The sequence below is a fragment of the Taudactylus pleione genome, unplaced genomic scaffold (assembly GCF_031769625.1).
Source record: "Taudactylus pleione unplaced genomic scaffold, aTauple2 ptg000043l, whole genome shotgun sequence".
Classification (NCBI taxonomy): domain Eukaryota; kingdom Metazoa; phylum Chordata; class Amphibia; order Anura; family Myobatrachidae; genus Taudactylus; species Taudactylus pleione.
The window spans coordinates 4,650,602-4,664,694 of record NW_028284445.1 but is presented as its reverse complement, the minus strand read 5'-3'; the positions used below and the strand labels follow the sequence as shown (position 1 = coordinate 4,664,694).

At 44.1% G+C, this 14,093-nt stretch overlaps 1 protein-coding gene across 3 annotated transcripts in view; it reads right to left on the bottom strand.

Moving 5' to 3' along the window:
- SUPT20H (SPT20 homolog, SAGA complex component) overlaps window positions 1-13,710 on the bottom strand; it is a 96,531-nt gene extending 82,821 nt beyond the window's left edge. For 2 of the 3 annotated variants that reach the window (XM_088460204.1, XM_088460201.1), the window contains exons 1-3: window positions 13,568-13,710; window positions 602-689; window positions 449-484 (exon numbers count right to left, since the gene is read on the bottom strand). In XM_088460204.1, coding sequence (XP_088316330.1) covers window positions 449-484; window positions 602-604 — 39 coding nt within the window. In that variant the 5' untranslated portion in view covers window positions 605-689; window positions 13,568-13,710. Of the gene's footprint in view, window positions 1-448; window positions 485-601; window positions 690-9,608; window positions 9,663-13,567 lie in introns of all 3 variants that reach the window. The other variant, XM_088460203.1, reaches the window with a different exon arrangement.
- Between the last annotated feature and the right edge of the window lie 383 nt (window positions 13,711-14,093).

The following is a 14,093-nucleotide window of genomic DNA, read 5'->3' as shown; positions in this document are numbered from 1 at the left end:
TGTTAAATGGGGTTATTTGGCACGATTTAAAGATAGTGTTAGGTGATATACTAAGAACTGTGAATGCAATATTGGTGGCATTAAACCTATAGCTAAATATGCACAAATCAGAATTTGTCACATGGGTATTAGTGATCCCTGTACTTTCTTAAAAACTCATACGTAGTTTGTGGTCTGTGGGAAGGAAAACACAGCATGAAGTCTGGCAAATCCCTGTCTGTGTGACTCCTTAATTGTAGGTGGCTTCAGAACTTTATATTACAGTAATGAAGGTCTACAGAACAATGCATTTACCAATTCAATGCAATATTTCATAGTGCCAATGTTTACTCTGAATGGGTAAACTTTTTACAGGACCGGCTTCCCCTTACACCGCAATATAAATGAAAAAAAATATATTTTTTAAAGAAAATGAGACACTTAAAAAGTGAAGAAAGTTTATGCTTACCTCTGCCCGATCCAGTGCCAATTCTAATGTTTGTTGCTGGAAGAAAGACAGAAATCACTTTTTAGAATATCCTGAGTTTTTCTTACTTGCTATTCACTAAGAAAAAACACTGGCAGCGTATACTACAAATACTAAAAGCTCAGGATCCCTCACCATCGTGGCCAAAGCTGGTCTGTCCCAGCCAGAGGAGCAGGTCACAGTATGTTGTTTGGGACCATGTTGATCTGTAGTGGTTGAAGTGCTGCAAACACAAAACAGCACAGAATTAGCAAAATAGAGGTTAGTTAATAACGGGGTTATGAACTAGCGAATTATGAACTTTTCTTCTGTATTAGGACTAAGGTAAGAGATATGGGAAAAACTTGTTTAATAGCCATTTGTTCACATAAATACTACATAATTGGTTGTAGCCCCCAAATCTTGTCTTGGTGCAATTTTGCTCGACTCATTGTCCTTTCCTCTTAAGTTTAAACTAACCTATCCATAAATGTTATATTACTGTGACCCTTGTATCCAGCCCATCTGTGTCACCCCTCTCTGTCTGCCCCCTCCCCTTAGAATGTAAGCTCTGATGAGCAGGGCCCTCTTCCCTCATGTGCTTCTCCTTCACTTAATTATACTTTAATATACAACAGCAGCACTCAACCCTTAGTTGCTGACACCATGCTGCTTATCTAAGTGTTATGCAGCAATGTATTAATCATGTATCTGTCCTGCATTGTTTGTACTGTTAATAACTGTTTTCTTGTGTGCTCATTTGTTTATGTACATTGTAGGGCGCTGCGGAACCCTTGTGGAGCCATCTAAATAAAGGATGATAATAATAATTAGGTTGTCCACCACTGGATATTTTATCTAGGATTGCTAGCTGTAGGCTAATCACTTTAGGTTAAGAAAAGATCCTTATGGACCCTTTAACATAAACTAGTGTGACCAGGATTATTATGACCATCATTTTGACCAAAGCCATGACTTTTCAATCATATCAAGTTCCTGTACGCACACCTTTAAATTAATATCAGTGGGACCTGGGTCTCTCATTAGGTGGAATATTTTTTAAGTTATTAATTTTTGTGTCACCTGAACAGATACAGTTGCTAAAAGAAGACAATAACACAGGACTGGAAAGAGTGCAATCAAGCATCACGATTCACACACACACTATAGTCAGGTGTTGCAAAAGAGCCAATCGGAAATAAAGTACTGATAATAAAAATTGGTCTGAAAAACACTCACATATGCAAATTGATTCATACCCATGTGGACATAAAGTCATACTGTCCCTAGATTCCCTATGTATGCGTTTGAAATATTAAGAGGTGGATGTGTAATTTAGTTTTGTACTACAAGATTTCTACTGGCTCCTATTTAAGGTGTTGGTTAGTATGCCTGTAAGGTTTAGCTTGCATAAAAGGTAACGACACTCAGATCTAAAACAGGAATCAATGAGTACAAATAATCAGCAGCTATACTTATGTGGTATGCACTGTTCACCATATCCTCCAGTCCCCAATGCTTGTAAAGGAATACCCATGCTGCTCTGTATACTACAAGACTTATGTGAGTGCAAGCAGTGGCAGATCTACATTTTTGGGGCCCTGAAGCTTGAACTTTTATGGGGGTTCCTTTCGCAACCAACAATAATAGGGCAACATTCAACAAGGTCAAAAGGGCCTTGCTGCCCTTGAGGCCCAAACTGCAGCGATGTAGAAATCCCACAGAGAGTTAGAGACTGTAGATAGAGGTAGAACCCCTCCTTCCAGAGAGAGAGATACTGTAGATAGATAGATGTAGAAAACCCTCAGAGAATGAGAGAGAGACTGTAGATAGATAGATAGATGCGGAAACTCCCCAGAGAGTGAGATACTGTAGATAAATAGATGAAGAACCCCCCAGAGAGTGAGACACTGTAGATAGATATATATATAGATGTCGAAACCACCCAGAGACCGTAGATGGCTAGATAGATGTAGAAACCCCCCAGAGAATGAGAGACTCTGGATAGATACAGAAGACCCCCCCAGAGAGTGAGAAACGATAGAAAGCTAGAGAGGGAGGGAGGGAAGGCAACGACAGCACGCGAGAGAGCGAGAGCGACTGTAGATAGATAACATACTAAACTGAAACTTACTCACTTCCTCTGTAGGATCCCAGCTATTGATTTTCCTGAGTGGGATATTTGGAATCCCCCTGAATCAGGACTCTGTCCCACGCTACATGCTCCCGCCTCTGAGCTGCATGGCATCCCTCAGTCAGCTCAGATTTCAGTTTGTGGTCAGCACTGCAGGGCCGACTTCTGGCAGATGGGACGGCACAAATGGAGATGGGAGCATCTAGTGGCACCTGGCAGTACCGCACTCAGCAGCGACACTGCGCCCGGACGGCTCATAAGAGCCATCTTCTGGTCGGAGCTGTAGATAGAGTGTCTGCCAGCCAGCACTGATCAGGGGGGAGGTTCTGGGTACTCAGAACCCCCCTACAAGCACTACTGTAGAGCATATTCTAAGGTCAATATTAAGTACTTCAACGGATTGGCTTATATTAATAACCTTATTTTAATAATACACACTTAAAAAACTCCATTGATTTTGCTGAAAATTTCACTCATTAAAAAAAAATTTGCTTCAGGGTCCTTCCTGGGTTAGGGGCCCTGAAGCACAAGCTTCATTAGTTTCACAGTAGATCCACCTCTGAGCGCCAGTGTTGCGAGTGCTCATCAGGCATCTATAAACAGTGGGGTTGATGTATCAAGCAGTGAAAACAGTGGTGACGTGGACCAGTGGAGAAGTTGCCCATAGCAACCAATCAGCATAGAAGTAGCATTTATCAAGTACTGTCAATAAAATAATAGGCAGGTATTTGCTATGTGCAACTTATCCCCTAGTCCAAATGTCCACGTCTTTCACTGCTTGTTACATAAACCCCAAGTGTTCCTTAGTATAGGAAACTACTCCATGCATTTCTGAAATATCAGCCATTATAGGTTAATAGCCTGCGAGATGAAGGCTCTGGCAGATTCCGGAGAGTTTGGCTGTATTTTTAAAGTGGCAATCATTTAAATGACAACATTAACCTGGTGTAGCCTTTTACATTCATGTGTCCAGAATAATGGGTTCCAAATTCTGCTGCTCACTGTGTACCCTAAGACAACAGACAAATAATTGAGATTTGTGGCAACTACCCTGTTGGACAAGAGACCACTAGATTGTTCACACAGTCTTGATGGTGTGATCCCTTTCTGTTCACTTCATGTTTTTCAGCACATTATTTCACTATTGTTATTTGTTTATTGTGCTTTGTATTGTAAGTGATATTTTATACTTTCCATTGTAGTATTAAAAATTAAGAGGGTCATTCAGACCCGCTCGCGAGCGCAGGACGCTCGCAAGCGGGTCGATGTTGCCCCACTGCGCATGCGCACGACAGAGGGAGCTCCGTCGTGCGCATGCGCGAGACCCGGCTAGCGACGGGCTCTCCATCGCTCCGGGTCTCGCACCAAAGGGGGCGTGCTGTCGATGTTGATTGACAGCACGCCCCCTTTGATGGGCGTGCCGGGGGCGTGGCTACTCCTACTTTGTAATCTTGGTATCGTGGTCACACAGTGGTGAGCACCGGCACTTCCTATACATGTAATACAAGTGATTCATCTCTACTAATTTAGTGGCCTTTTGTCCCTGTATAAATATTTATCTGGTGCATAAGTCCCCCCTTTTCCCTACATCTATTGGTAGATGTAATGTGAATTATAACACTTAAAACGTTTTTATAATAGCCTTTACTATTGAAAATATAAAAAAAATAAAATAAGCTAATTAGTGCTAGGTCGTCTGTTCTTCTCTACTTACACTATACCACGTCTCTTCATAATAATCTCTAGGCAGAGGATACCCAAATTTACTTATACGCTACTCTCCGGATCTCTCACACTCTCTGTCCCATTCTAAGGGCCTCATTTACCAATGAGTTTTATCACTCACAACGAGTGATAAAACTCGTTGTGTATAATAATGATTCTCCAGACAATCAGCTCCCAACTGTCATCTGTTTGAAAAATGACAGTTGGGAGCGGATTGGCTTAAGCACCATTTATCATACGCAACCAGTTTTATCACTCGTTGTGAGTGATAAAACTCGTTGGTAAATGAGGCTCTGAGTTGGATGGATCTTTGCAGGATCTGTCCTTCTGGGAAATGGATGTTTCGGTGCAGGGACTGGGCGACGACAATGTGATCACATGGAGCTATTCTGTCTTGTGGGAGTGTCAAATAACACAGGGGTCCCCTCATTTGATGCGGTTGGTTGTCTTATTTTCAAAAGGGTCTGTCTGGTTGAGCTACCACATTATTCCTATACATGTTATGCTTATCAGTCAAACAATTAAAAAAAAATGCATTATTATTTTCAAGTACAGAATTTATTAGGAAAAGATGCATGTACTATCCAGTTTTTTACTGTTTTGCAAAGGTGGAGTAATACAAAGCAAAAACCACTAAGTACAGTAATTCATAATCATGATAAAAACAAAAACAAAAACACTTTTTGGCCATTTTGAGGAGAAGTATAATAATAATATTTAAAAGTAATTCAAAGTCTTTTGAAAAAAAAAAAAAAAAAGGTAATGTGTGTGGGTACTCCATACATAATTAATGATACTGATGTAGGAATATGACCAGCCCAAAAGGTGCCATAATATGTGTTTTCATTCATTCACTCATTATCTCCTGCATTGACAATTACATTAGCCTCCTTACTGCTCTTTCCAAAGCAGCCTTTCACCCCTACAATACATTTAGAATGCAACAGATATACGGAATTTCCTCACAAAGCGTTCTTCTGCCGCACCGCTCGGTCAGTCCGTATATTGGCTGCCTGCATTTTACCAAATCCAATATAAAAACACTTCTACTAACATATAAGGTCTTAAACAGGACTACACCAACATACAATATTCTTCTGATTAGCATTTATTTATAAGGTGCCACAAATATCCACAGCGCTGTACATACAGAAGCAAGAGATACAAAAAAGGGTAAACGAAGTAACAAACTAACATATGTACATAATTATACGTGTAGGCATACTTACAGTGTATACATATTGCTTAAGTTAGTTAGCCTAGGTGGAGGAATGAAACCGGGGGAAAAGGCCCAGCTCGCAAGAGCTTACAATTTAATACGTATGGTGGAGTCATGGGGGCGATAGAGAAACATAGGGCCAGATGTACTAAGCTCTGAAAAGTGATAAAGTGGAGAGTGATAAACCACCAGCCAATCAGCTCCCAACTGTCATTTTTCAAACACAGCCTGTAACATGACAGTTGGGAGCTGAGTGGTTGGTCCTTTATCACACTCCACTTTATCACTTTTCAGAGCTTAGTACATCTCACCCATAGGGATGCAGGTAGGAATACCGAATCAGACAGGGTTCTGGCAGACTAGGCTGAAGAAGTGGGTTTTAACTTAAGAGAGCATTTGAAACACTGGATGTTGGTGGAAAGTCTGTGGGGGGATTTCAGTTGTTTTCTTGCGCCCGATCTCTAGACTAAAGTGACAAGTTAGTGAGCGCCCATTACTTATCACGCATGTCACCAGATTTAGACACGTAAAGCGACTAAACAAGTGCAAAGTACTGGGCACATTGTGTTTGAGTGCCCAAAACACAGATTTTTTGCAGATTCTGCTTGCCACTTCAGGTGGGTGCGAGCAGAAATTATGGGCACCCATGGCACTCATGCCCATTGTGCTATACACACCTACCGACTGGCCGATCGATGTGTCTGGCCTGACATCACAAGTGCCCCCCCCAGTTTTGATCTCAGCGTCGTCGGTCCCTGCAGCAAGTGTACGGGAGGTCGATGGGTCACCGTGCACACACGCAGATACAACAATATATCTGTACTATATATCGGCAGTGCTGCAGTGCCGACCCAATATGTCTGTGAACTATGTCGTTCAAACATATCGAATGTACACACCCTCTGATGCACTCGTGATATATTGTTCGATCAAATGGGGAGAGGGGAACAGGGGGCACAGAGGTGGGAGGGGAGAGTACACAGGAGAGCAGAAAGGGTACAGACATGGGGAGAGGGGACCAGGGGGCACAGAGGTGGGATGGGAGAGTACACGGGAGAGCAGAAGGGGTACAGACATGGGGAGAGGGGAACAGGGGGCACAGAGGTGGGAGGGGAGAGTACACAGGAGAGCAGAAGTGGTACAGACATGGGGAGAGGGGAACAGGGGGCACAGAGGTGGGAGGGGAGAGTACACGGGAGAGCAGAAGTGGTACAGACATGGGGAGAGGGGAACAGGGGGCACAGAGGTGGGAGGGGAGAGTACACGGGAGAGCAGAAGGGGTACAGACATGGGGAGAGGGGAACAGGGGGCACAGAGGTGGAAGGGCATAGTACGTGGGAGAGCAGGGGGAACAATGAAGCTGGAGAGCAGAAGGAGTACAGAAATGGGGAAAAGGGAACAGGGGTGGGAGGGCAGAGTACACAGGAAAGGAGAAGGGGAGAGGGGAACAGGGGGCACGGGTGGGAGAGGAGACTACACAGGAGAGCAGAAGGGGTACAGTAATTTGCTCCACTATTATTATAATAGGACACAAGTCAAACAGGGCACTAGTGGGCGCTGCAGCTGTATTTCCTCCTGTGCTATAATAAATATAAGTACCATTTACCTGCTGCTAGTAAAAGTGATACTGCCTAAACAGCAGTCACACGGGCGAATGATGACATCAGCGTCCTTCTACTGAAGGGGATCTATCAACTACCATACACCGGAAGCAACACGGACGTCAGATGGAACGCACAGCCGGCAGCGACTGAATCATGAGACGCCGCCGGCGGTGATTGATTGGTGAATGCTGCCGCCAGTGATTGGACGAGGCAGCCCCTGCGGAGATTGGCTGCTGCGTCCACTGTGTGTGTGCTGCAGCAGCCATTCGCAGCCGGCAGCATCTCCCCAGCCAATCACCGCCGGCAGCGGTTGGCTGCTCTGCAGCAACAAGTGAGGGACGTGCGACCAGGTATTATGGGACTCGGTCATTTTTAAAAACTGAGGGCCTGATTCAGAGCCGCTCGTAAGCGGCCGCTCGTTCGCTCTGAGCGATGTTCGCACAACTGCGCATGTGTATGGGTCGTAATGCGCATGCGCAAACCAGTCATTGCGGTCGGAAATCGTGCGCTCGCAAAACAGCGAGGGGCTGCTAATTTGATTGACAGAATGTACCGTTTGTGGGTGGTAACAGAAGAAGGTGCTTGAAAACGGGGGAGTGGAGATCAGAACGCAGGCGTGCCTGACAGTCAAAAGGGCGTTTAATGGGAGTGCATAATTAGTAAAGGAGCGTCATCGACCACGTCACTTGGTTGTCTTTTAGCCTGAACTGCTTGCAGTGATAGCGGTAAGAAAACCCCACCACAAGCACTGCGAGCAGTTCAGATGCCTTTCGATGTACCTGATTAATCTAATAAATACCGGAGATGATGTGTGATGCGAACGGCAAAGGGGCGTCTTTACTAAATAGCGAGCGCATTTTTCGTTCGCTCAGACATAGTGGCGTCAACAAACCGCAAAGAGCGAGCGCTCAATTAAATAGCCGGCCCCTTTTTTGGAATGACCGTCCGCAAATAGCGTCCGACTCTGAATCAGGCCCTGACTCCCTCGCTACCTGTATCGCGTAAAAACGTGCTATAGCACGTATTTTGCGATCACTGCTAACTGAATAGCGCCGGGGGATTAATTAGCCTGCGGTAAAATTACTGGAATATTCTGGCTTGTTCACAGAGTATGGCAATGTCAGATAATTGGTCTGTCTGATGGTGATATGTTATATCTCAAGGTGTATGGCCAGCATTACAAATAAGGAACATCCAATATCATCATCCACTGGGAGTGGCTGGGTGTGTACTATGGCCCTCATTCAGAGCCGCTCGTTAGCGGCAGTACGCTCGTTCCGAGCGATGTTTGCACATCTGCGCATGCGTACGGTTTTTAGTACGCATGCGCGACCCAGTCAGTGCGGGCAAAAATCGTTTGTACGCTATATAGCGAGTGCCTGCTATTTTGAGTGACAGAATGAGGCGTATGTGGGTGGTAACAGGGGAAGGTGCTTGAAAATGGGGAGTGGAGATCCGAACGCAGGCGTGCTTAAAGGTCAAAACGGGCGTATTATGGGTGTGCATAATTAATACAGCAGCGTCATTGACCACGTCACTGGGTTATTTTATAGCCAGAACTGCTCGCAAATTTGTGGTAGCAAAAACCAACCACAAGAATAGCGAGCAGTTCATACGCTGTTCGATGTACTCGATTAATCTAATAAATAGCGGACATGACGTATGGTGCGAGCGGCCAGGGGGCGTTTTTAACAAATAAACGAGCGTATGTTTTGCTCGCTCGTTCAGACTTAGAGGTGTGAACAGACTGCAATTTGCGAACGGATCATTTGAATAGCCACCCCTTGTTTTTGAACGAACGACCACAAATAGCGAACGGCTCTGAATGAGGGCCTATGATCACATAATAAAAACAGAAAAAAATCAGTGGTTCCTTTACAGTGACCTGAATGCTTTACCTCACAGAGCTTTGCTTACTGCAATATAAGTAATAATGGTTACAATACACTGATCAATAGGCAAAGGGCGTGGGAAGAGAGCTTAGGAATCTGCATATGAACTCTATTCATCAAAGCCTGAGGCCTGCATTATCAGCCACCCCTCCACCCTATTGTATGTATACTCTTAAAAGGCTGAAGCTGAAAAAGCCTAGAACACAGTCCTATTACTGTAAATCCAAATGAATAGTATAACTGGTGAAGACGACACCATAACAAAACATAGGCCGTTCAATCAAATAGTAAAGAAAAAAATAAATGTAAATTATTTTTAAGGACTGAAGGACAGTTATGTGGCTGGTACATGTAGGGCATCCACGCAGCAAATTTAGACATTCCAGAGGAAGATTTACTAAAATGGAAAAGGGGAGGTTCCAGTAACCAATCAAATTCTAGCTATCATTTATCTAGTTATCTTAGTTCTAGTACATTTTAGATAATGATAGCAACAAATCAGATTATAGCTATAGGAAACACTTCCAATTTAGCCCCAAGTTTCCACAAACAAACATTGAAGTTAACCAGGTTTAATCAGACAACTCACATTTATTGAAGCCCACGTGATGGGTTTTGACTTTACATTTCTTCTAAATATCTCCTAAAGTGATTGATGACACAGATAAAAAGTTTGTATTGAATAATAACGCGTTTATAAAAGGGGAGATACTAAACAAAAAATATGTTCCTCATAAACGTAGTGTACGTAACTGCATCTTTTTGGACCTCAGAATTGTACAGAATACTTTAAGGCGGGTATCCACTTGCCGACAGTGAAGGACTGAACGATAACGTTCATTATACTGTGCAGTGCCCACACTGAACAATATATCGATCAGTGCAGGAACCCTCTCTCATCCCCGAACATGCTCAACCTGCCACTATCGTCAGGTTGACTGACATGTTCGGGTGATGACGATGCTGACAACGACCAGCGGGAGCGCAAATCGCTGGTTGTTGTCGGCATATCCACTGCACGATTAATGAACGACTTAACGATAATGTTATCGTTCAATCGTCAAGTGGATACCAGCCTTAAAAGCTGCATACACATGGTACGATCTGTACCACCAACGACTTGAAATATATCTTTCAGTGAAGTCATCCTGCCACATCTCTGAACAAGAAAAGTTGACAATATCGAGCAAGCTGGACTGCATGTATGGGCGATCATAGATATCGTTATCGTTCATGCAGGAACACGCATCGTTGGCCGCTCACTGCATAAATATGAATGGTATATCGTTATCGTTCATAGATATTGTACCGTGTGTACGCACCTTAATAGCTTTTTTGTACTATGTACATAAAACAACAAACCAATTCATTTGCTGCCTTCCAAAGATGAGATATATATATATTTTTGTGAATATATACAGCCATGGGCAAAAGTTTTGAGAATGACACAAGTATTGGTTTTCACAAAGTTTGCTGCTTCAGTGTTTTTAGACCTTTGTCAGATGTTACTATGGTATACTTAAGTAAAATTACAAGCATTTCATAAGTGTCAAAGACTTTTATTGGCAATTACATTAAGTTTATGCAAAAAGTCAATATTTGCAGTGTTGTCCCTTCTTTTTCAAAACCTCTGTAATTCGCCCTGGCATGCTGTCAATCAACTTCTGGGCCACATACTGACTGATGGCCGCCCATTCTTGCCTATTCAATGCTTGGAGTGTGTCAGAATTTGTGGGATTTTGTTTGTCCACCCGCCTCTTGAGGATTGACCACAAATTCTCAATGGGATTAAGGTCTGGGGAGTTTCCTGGCCATGGACTCAACATTTCAATGTTTTGTTCCCTGAGCCACTTAGTTATCACTTTTGCCTTATGGCAATGTGTCCATCATGCTGGAAAAGGCATTGTTAGTAACCAAACTGTTTTTGGATAGTTGGGAGAAGTTGCTCTTGGAGGATGTTTTGGTACCATTCTTTATTCATGGCTGTGTTCTTAGGCAAAATTGTGAGTGATCCCACTCCCTTGGTTGAGAAGCAACCCCACACATGAATGGTCTCAGGATGCTTTACTATTGGCATGACACAGGACGAAGACTTCTGGAGGATGGCCTGGTGTCAAGAAGGGCAGCAAAGAAGCCACTTCTCTCCAGGAAAACATCTGGGACAGAATAATATTCTGCAAAAGGTACATGTATTGGACTGCTGAGGACTGGGGTAAAGTTATTTTATCTGATGAATCCCCTTTCAGATTGTTTAGGGCATCTGGAAAAACGCATATCCGAAGAAGGAAAGGTGGGCGCTACCATCAGTCCTGTGTCATGCCAACAGTAAAGCATCCTAAGACCATTCATGTGTGGGGTTGCGTCTCAGCCAAATGCTTGTCATTTTACTTCAGTATACGATAGTAACATCTGACAAAAATGTCTAAAAACACTGAAGCAGCAAACTTTGTGAAAACCAACACTTGTGTCATTCTCAAAGCTTTTGGCCATGGCTGTACTGTACATAACATACACATATACTGAACATGGAAAAATGTGTTTCTAATAGCATGATTCCAACCCACTGAAGGTTAATATGTATAGGCGCCCATAAATCAGCGACGGATTGTCGTAATTCCCCGATCCCCAGATGCCGGGGCATGTTTGTTTTCCCTGATTTTGATTGGCAAATCTGGGATTTTTAACATGAAGAATTTCACCGATTCCCTGACAGATCGGCGAACATCAATGGCGTGTCCAACCGTCGGATTGCGGTTATGGTCGGATCGGAGAATTGGCCATTTGATGCATGGGCCACTTAATATACAAATAAATATATATCTATATAGATATTCCCACAATGACTAACATCTTAAATTATAGGGAAATAGAGGGCAAGATCCACTGGAAATGGAGGAGTAATGTAATGAATAAATATTCTCTGACTGTAAGGTGCTAAATATGATAGGCCGGGCACACATCAGAACTATGTATTTCCGGCCAATCCGCTGTCCTAACATATCGCACTGTTTGTACACACTGCACAATACAGTTGTACGATGACGCGATGTACCATGCCATGCCGCATTTAGCAGCATGGCATAGTACTCAATATCTTCTGATTGACCGTGCAGCATGGCCAACCAGAAGATAATGTATACAACCCATGGGAGCGTGCAATTGAGGGTACACACTGAACGACATGCACGATATGTCGTTCCAATTTGCCCGGAAATGACATATCGTGCCGATGTTGTTCTGATGTGTACCCTCCCTTAGCACAATACAAATGACGGATAATGGGATCAATGTATTTTCATGCCCCTTTTCTCAGCGCTAAGCAACACTCTGCATCATCGCTTATTGCAGTGATCCAGGATGTCTTAGCACTGAAATGTATTACAAATAGAGAGCCCAGAGTAGGGATGGCCATCGACCCTCGTTGGTTAACAACCATTGATGGTTAACCACCAGTGGTCAATGGTTTTGCCATCAATGGCAGAGATCCAATGGTTCTCAGTCATAGGTGGCACAGAACCCTGCAATGTTTTTTTTCCCTCCATGGTGCTAGGACATGGAACATATATCCACCCCTGATACAACCAGTGAAGCCCCACCCCCAACTCTGATTGGTCAGTTGCCCGGTAAATAAAAGAACAGGGATGACCATCGGTGGGCAAAGCCAGTTATTGCTCCCCGTTGATGGTTTCATGCCATCAAGTTTAACCACCAATTGTACCATTGATGGTTAACTCACCGATGGCCATCCCTACCCCAGATAGATGTTACAGTAATTCATCACACTGGCGATCTGTCCTACCTGTATCACATTAGCCTAATGCTGATGAGCATAGGCATGTGCAGACGCCGGCACAGGGGGTGCCCCTTCGGCACTTTCCCCTCTGCCGGGTCATGGACTACCCCGACCCCCCTCCCTCCTGGACATACAGTTCTCACCTGGGCTCATCTGGCCATCCAGGTGAGTAGTCTATGTCCCGTTGGGAGGGGCGACGGGTAGTCCATGACCCGGCAGAGGGGGAAGTGCCAAAGTGGCTCCTCCGGTGCCAGCGTCTGCACATGCCTATGAGACACATAAGGGCTCCTGGGCAGAGTCTCTGCGCATGTGAAAGATCTCATTAAGAGCGGACAGTGCCAGTGGGACTTGTATGCAACCATAGGGTTATCCTCAGATAGCGCTATGTGCTAGCAGACAAAGAAAAAATCATCTTTAGTCAGTGGCCGCCTATAACGCTTTGTGCTACATTTTCTGATTTTCTCTTCATACCTTTGTCAGCAGGAAGTTGGTATTACAATAGCAGCCCAGCAATGTGTGAGGACACTGCCAGGCCTGATGTGTAACCATTTATATCCCAACACTACTAGCTGAGCAGTGACCAGTGCACAATCAAAGCTAGGAGTAAACAAAAGGCAGATATGGATGAAGTCTCAGCAGCAACAGTTAAGGACATTAATATACAGATAAAGCAATATATCGCTGGCTAGCCCCAGGACAGTTCATCCCACTTCCCTGTATAGAGAGATGGGTGGCACCGGTCCCGTCCTACTTACCTTCACCCAGGGGAACAGCAGCAGCGACCACCAGTCCGATTTCCTGCTCCGATTCCGTGGTGCTCGGCCCCGGATCTAGTAGGCGCTGAGAAATAGGGACAGTAGCAGGCTAGCAGCAGCAGCAGCGACACGGGTACGAGACTACATCTCCCGGCAGGCCTTGCGGCGACATTCAAAGTCCGCGAGTTTTATTGAAGTGGGGGAAACAGACATACAGAGCGGGCGTTGAGGCTGAAACGGGTACAGTAGTACTGACGTTTGTCCATACAAAAGTCAGGCGCTTTATGTTACTTAAAAGAGTAAATGGCTGACGCCTGTGAGGTTAGTCACAAAGAACGCGTTAAATAATAATAATAATTGTTGCTTGTGGTATGTACAGTGTGCTGGCTATTGATAGGTTTAGATATGGTCATTACTTTATGACCTTAATAATGAGTTTGGTGCCTGTTACTACAAATGTGAATATTGTTGGAAGGAGTACCCACCTGCGCTGCCTCTCTCCAGCACTGTACAGATATTACAGAGT